The sequence below is a fragment of the Marmota marmota genome, unplaced genomic scaffold (genome assembly GCF_001458135.2).
Source record: "Marmota marmota marmota unplaced genomic scaffold, marMar, whole genome shotgun sequence".
Classification (NCBI taxonomy): Eukaryota; Metazoa; Chordata; class Mammalia; order Rodentia; family Sciuridae; genus Marmota; species Marmota marmota.
The window spans coordinates 5,004,529-5,011,054 of NW_026000020.1; the positions used below are offsets into that span (position 1 = coordinate 5,004,529).

A 6,526-nucleotide genomic window follows, 5' to 3' on the forward strand; every position below is an offset into this window, starting at 1 on the left:
GGGGGCGGCTAGGAAACTTAGTGAGACTTGTTTCCAGAAGTTTACAAAAAGGTGGGGAAAGGGCAGTTGGCTAGCATGCATGAGGTCTTGGGTTCAATTCCCAGTTCCATTAGGGAAAAAAAAAATGTTTTGAGATTCTTTATGGCCCCCAGAATGTTTATTTTGGAAAGTGGCAATACATCTGCATTTGAAATAAATGTGCATTCTGCAGCAGTTTGATGTAATACTCTATATAAGTAAAAATAGGGCAGTTGAGTTACTATGCTATTTCCATCTATTGTTTCTAAAGATGCAGAAAAACGTGTGTGTGGGGGCGAGCATAAAGCACTCTGGCAGGGAGGTTGAGAAGCAGACCTTGTAGGGCCCCTTGAGAAGGGAAGGCCAGTGTTTGGGGGGTTCTGAAAACAACTCTGAAAAAACTGACAAAAACAACCAAGCTGAAACTAAGCTATGGAACAAACGCCAATACTTAACTAATCCTTGAATATGAGAAAGAAGGGATACTTCCTACCTATGTTAAGCAAATTATCTCATTTCTAGAAAAACAAGGCAAATAACATCACAGGGGTTTCAGAAACAATCTTGTTCATGTTAAAAGCTGCTGTTTCTTCTTCCTCCTCCTTCACCAGGGATGGAAAATGACCTCACACATGTGGCCTATGCAATTTTACATTGTCCTTGGGAAACTGTGCCACTTAGAATACGCATATTATTTAGCATTGCAGTGAGAAAAGATGAAGGGAACAGGTTTTTGGCCTGAAAGACACATAATTTTGAAGATTAACATACTTCTAAATAACCTGAAGATCTAAGTAGAAAATATTTTAAACTGATAATAAAATATATCCAAATTTTAGATTGAAAAGGGAATTGCAATTATGGTGTAAGGAGGCCTCCATGATCCCTGCCCCCATACTTGTGGAATTCCCTTCTTCCTCCAGCTAGGACAGGACCTGTGATTTGCTCCCAGCTAATGGAATGCAACAAAGGTGATGGGTCCTTGGGACTGTATGTGAATTATGACCTCATAGTGCCCTTCTTGTGAGTCTCTCTCTGGTGCTGTTTTTGAAGGAACAGCTTGACATCAATCCTACAGCTATAAGGATTGAACTGTACAACCCTGGAGCTTGGAACAGATCCTCTAAAGTCAAGCTCTGAAGATACCCAACCTTGGCAAAAAGATTTTTCTGCAGCCTGTGAGATCCTGAACAGATGACCCAGCCAAACTGTCCTCACTTTAGACCCACAGACATTTCAAGTTAACAAGTGTGTGCTGTTTCAAGCAGCAGTTTTTGATAATTTATTATGCAGCAGTAGAAAACAAAATGCACTAATGGGTAAAACCACTCTGGAAAGCAGCATGGAGGTTCCTTAGAAAACCTGGAATGGAACCACCATTTGACCCAGTTATCTCACTCAGTATTTACCCAAAGGACTTAAAATCAGCATACTACAGTGATGCAGCCACATCAATGTTTATAGCAGCTCAATTCACAATAGCTAAATAATGGAACCAACCTAGGTACCCTTCAACAGATGAATGGATAAAGAAAATGTGGTATCTATACACAATGGAATGTTACTCAGCCATGAAGAAGAATGACTTCATGACTTTTGCTGGTAAATGAATGTATCTGGAGATTATCGTGCTAAGTGAAATAAGCCAATGTTTTCTGATATGCAGATGTTAACACACAATAAGAGGGGAGGGCAGAATAGAATTTCAGTGGAGTAGAGAAAGGGGAATGAAGGGAAGGGAGGAGGGATGTGAATAAGAAAGACAGTAGTATGAATCAGACATAACTTTCCTATGTCGTATATGGATACACGACCAGTGAAACTCCTCATCATGTACAACTACTAGAATGGAAAGTTATTCTCTCTCTCTCTCTCTCTCTCTCTCTATATATATATATATATATATATATATATATCTGTCAAAATACACTCTACTGTCATGTATATCTAAAAAGAACAAATAAAAAAAGAAAAGGAAAAAGAATGCACTAGCCCTAAAGATTTTTCCTCTAAAGATTTTTTCCTTCAAAACAACAGCATTTCTAAATATTCAACTTAGCATTTAGATTCCTTCTTCTACATTAGAGGACAACAGTATGCCCACACTGGCATTATTTGAGCCAGATGTTCAAGAGACAAAGGAGAATAAAGGGTGACTAGAACAGAGGCTCCTTATCTTCAATGAGCTGCTGAGCTGCCCAAGGCTTCCCCCGTATTGACCCTCCCCTACAATTTACTTCTCTCCACCCCTCCAGGTGTCAGAAATAGAAGGAAATAAAGTAATTCTCCCTAAAAGATTTCTTCCTCTTTTTTCTTCTTTTAACTAGCAACCCCAACTGTAGACAGAGGTTTCTTAAAAATTCAAAGAACATCCATTTTGAAACTGAAAACAGAAGTCTATTTTTTATTAATTCTAAATGTTTTTACTTCATACTCTGTTCCGTTAGGAAAATAGCTACATACAGCTGAATATGTTTTGTCCATGCAAGTGCAATAATAAAGTTTAGCCAAATTTAATTTTTCAAAAATGGTTTTAAAGTGCTGGGGATCAGGGCCTCACACATACTTTGCAAGTGCTCTACCATGGAGCTACACTTTTAGCCCTTTTTTGGATTTTATTTTGAGACAGGGTCTAAGTTTCACTCAGACTGAACTTGGAACTTTTGATCCTTCTGCCTTAGCCTCACATCAGGTTTATAATTAAAAAATAAAAATTTTTTTTTGGCATTAAATTAGGGACAACATGAATCTATGTCCACACTTGAATTTATGGACTCTGAGGCACTGGATTACTGGATCCAGAAACACCCCATGTTTCATGCCTTTGTATTTCCCCAATACATAGCACAGTAGTCAAAGAGCTTGTCATGGTTTAGATATGGTTGGTTCCCCAAATGTTCATGTGCTGAAAGCTTAGCCTCCAATGTACTGGTACTGAGAAGTGAAAGGATCTTTAAGAGGTGGTGGGATCTTCAGTGGAGGGGCCTGGGTCATGGGGTCACTTCTCAGAAGGGATTAATATCTGTCTTACACAAAAGCATTAACGTCATTTTGGCTTCTTCAGCAAGCTCCTCCACCACTTACCACTCTCATGTGCTCAGATCATACGATATCATCTGCCTTGTTATGACACCGTAGGAGGCCCTCACAGGTGTGGCTGCCCAAGCTTGGACTTTTCAGTGTTTGAAACCAAAATAAAACTCTCTTCCTTATAAACTAAGGTCAGAGATTTTGTTATAGCAATACAAAGTGGACTAAATAGAGTCACTCAAAGAATTTGAGGAATCCAGTTAAATTAGAAAATAATTTCTACACAAAAATACGTTAATTGGTATGATGTCAGAGGATCTAAATTTAGATATTCAACAATGCTGATCTTACATACTTTAGAGTGAAATTCTTATGGGAAAAGGGAGAACATTAAATAACCAAACTTATAAATCTATATGGTAGGGAAGAATCAGCAGTCAGTGAGAAGACTGGGATTTCAAATACATTTTAAAGATTTTAATGAAAACATTTTCTCACCAACTTTAAATAAAAATAATTTGCACTTTTTAATCTGATGCTGCAATGGTGTCAGGACTTAACTGCTTCCTACTCCACAGGCTTTAGATGCCACTGCACTACTAACTCCCCAGTGCTCTTGAGGCATGTGGAAGACATATTCTCTTCTGTTGGAAGTCCTTGTGGCAGCTTCAGGGGCTGGATTCTGTGACAGAAGAAAAGGCATTTAGAATCACACTAGATAACATATTTTTTAAAACTGCTGAGATAATGAACAACAAACCTTATCAAATGTTTAACCACTTTCAGTTTTGCATTCACAGAAGGGATATTCTTGTGAACTTGAGGGGTATGTGCCTACAAACAAAGGAATAATGTTATGAATCAACTGAAAAAGCAAATAGCTCTGTTTTTAGAAAATGTTAAACTGAAGGTTCAGTCTGTTTAGATCAAAATTACAAAAAAGTTACATTAAGTAATACATTAAAACAAGAGACAATTTTAAAAAGTGTGAAATGTAAAGCAAATTTAAACAACACTGAGGATAACTAAAATAGTTGCATACTTTTTCTAATCCAAGCATCTTTATTGTATCTTTTTCCCAGTATGGACGTCTTTTTGTACTTTTTATTCTGGTAACGATGTGTAGTTTATGAGGGTGCTGTGGATCCCCACCATATTTTTCATGATCTGCTGGTGAAGGCTGAAATACCTACAAAGGAAGAATTATAAATGGTAAACTTTGAACTTACACAGTTTCTATGTACCTCCCATTTTTCTTAAAAAATGCTTGCACTGGCATGTGTACACGCACACACACACACACACCCCATACTGATCTCATCCTTAATCTTTATATAATCCTCAATCTGAAACTGCACATTTCTACCAGTTTAGTCTGATTACTAAAAGGGAGTTTAAGACTTTTATCCTTTTAAGAAAAATGTCACATAAGCAAGAATTTTGTCTTGTTATTTAACCCCTGGGAACAAAGCCTAAGGAAACCAAATGACACTAAACGATTCAAAAGCCAAGAGAACATATTAGCCCTACAGGTTGAACACATTCATCCAAAAATCTGAAATCTGAAATACTCTGAATCTGTCAAACTCAAAGCAAACTGGGGTACTCAATTAGAAAAGTTTATGTAAATATTCCAAAATCAAAAATCTCTGAAATCTAAAATTGAAAAGGGCCAGTTGAGACAGTAACTTTTTATCTCTGTATTTTACCACTATAAAATAATGCAGGGGATGGGAGAACCCAAACCAACCAGCTAACCAACCAACCAACCAACCAACCATCCAAACCAATAAAAAACCCCAGGTTTCACAAAGCTAAATACAGTCTTTACCATAAAATCTAGCAACCATGCTCCTGAGTATTTACCCAAAGTGTTGACACTTATGTCCACACAAAGACCTGCACATAAGTATTTGTACTACTTCCTGTAGTATTGTCAAAACTGGAAGCAATCAAGATGTCCTTTAGTAAGTGAATATACAAATAAACTATATAAATCCACACCATGAAATATTCAGCAATAAGAAGATATAAGCTATTAAGCCATGAAAAGGCATGGAGGAACCTTAAATTACATTGCTAAGTGAAAAAAGCGAGTTAGAAAAGGCTACACACCGCATGATTCCAACCACAGACATGCTGGAAAAGATAAAACAAACAGTAAAAAGATCAGTTGCTGCCAGGGTTTGGGAGTTGGGAAGAAGGGATGAGCAGGTGGAGCACAGGCAATATTTAGGGCAGTGAAAAATTCTGTACTATATGGTGATAATGTATATATGACATTGTATCTTTGACCATAAAGTAAACAACATAAGGAGTGTAAACTATGAGCTTCAGTTAACAAAGTATCAATGTAGTTTCATCAGTTGCAACAACTGTATACCAATGGAAGATGTTAGTATCAAGGGAAACTGCGTTGTGGGGAGGGAATATATAAGAAAGTCTCTGTATTTTCTGATCAATTTTCCTATAAGTCTAAACTCCTTTATGCAACAACATCTATTAATTAAAAAGCAAAACAAACAAAAATACAAAACAAAAGCCAAAATCAATGAAGGGCTTTTTTTTTTTTTTTTAAAGAATGATAAGTACATATAAATCTAATAGAAAAAAATGAAAGATTTAAAGTAGCAAAGGCTGATATAGAAAGTGAAGATGAAGAGTCCCATTGTGAGAGCCTGGGCAAGAAGGACCATTTTCTCAGGACAACGATGATACAAAAAATAAACAAATAAGAAAAAAACAAAACAAAACAAAACCAAAACCCAAGAAGCAGGAACAACACTCAGAAAAACAAAACAACCCATCCTGCAAAGGCCAGTGGCACAAGTAACAGAACACAGTTTTATTTTTAATAATCATAATTTACATGAATACTATTATGTTTTAACTCTGTACATATGACTTAACATAAAAGCTTTCAAAACAGGTACCTTTTAATACATGGTACTTAAAAAAAAAAAAAAAAGAAGGAAAGAAACAGTAGCATTGTTCTTACTTTATCTGGAATTCTTGATTTGGTAAATTTGTGACGAATCCAATCTGTACCATGGAGAGACTCCACACCTTTTGTCACAGTCTAAAATACGAAATAAAACATTTGACTTTTTAGAAGTCTGTCTAGTGCAGAAAGCCACACCCACCAATCCTTAGGTGACTAGTCTGTTCTGACCTAACATACAATTGTTAAAGATTTATCTCAACTCCCTAGCAGAATGAATACCTCCCATCTAACCACTAACCAAGTTGGTAACTTTTTCCTGGGAAGAACCATATACTGGGGCTGGGGATGTGGCTCAAGCAGTAGCGTGCTCGCCTGGCATGCGTGCGGCCCGGGTTCGATCCTCAGCACCACATACAAACAAAGATGTGTCCGCCGAAAACTAAAAAAATAAATATTAAAAAAAAAATTCTCTCTCTCTCTCTCTAAAAAAAAAAATCACTAATAAAAAAAAAAAAAAAAAAAAAAAAAAAAACC

At 36.6% G+C, this 6,526-nt stretch overlaps 1 protein-coding gene across 1 annotated transcript in view; it reads right to left on the reverse strand.

The window, feature by feature from the left end:
- Positions 1-3,510: 3,510 nt before the first annotated feature.
- Mrpl30 (mitochondrial ribosomal protein L30) overlaps positions 3,511-6,526 on the reverse strand; it is a 9,544-nt gene continuing 6,528 nt past the window's right edge. The window contains exons 3-6 of the mRNA XM_015499685.2: positions 6,047-6,127; positions 4,091-4,237; positions 3,809-3,882; positions 3,511-3,730 (exon numbers count right to left, since the gene is read on the reverse strand). Coding sequence (XP_015355171.1) covers positions 3,616-3,730; positions 3,809-3,882; positions 4,091-4,237; positions 6,047-6,127 — 417 coding nt within the window. The 3' untranslated portion in view covers positions 3,511-3,615. The remainder of the gene's footprint in view (positions 3,731-3,808; positions 3,883-4,090; positions 4,238-6,046; positions 6,128-6,526) is intronic.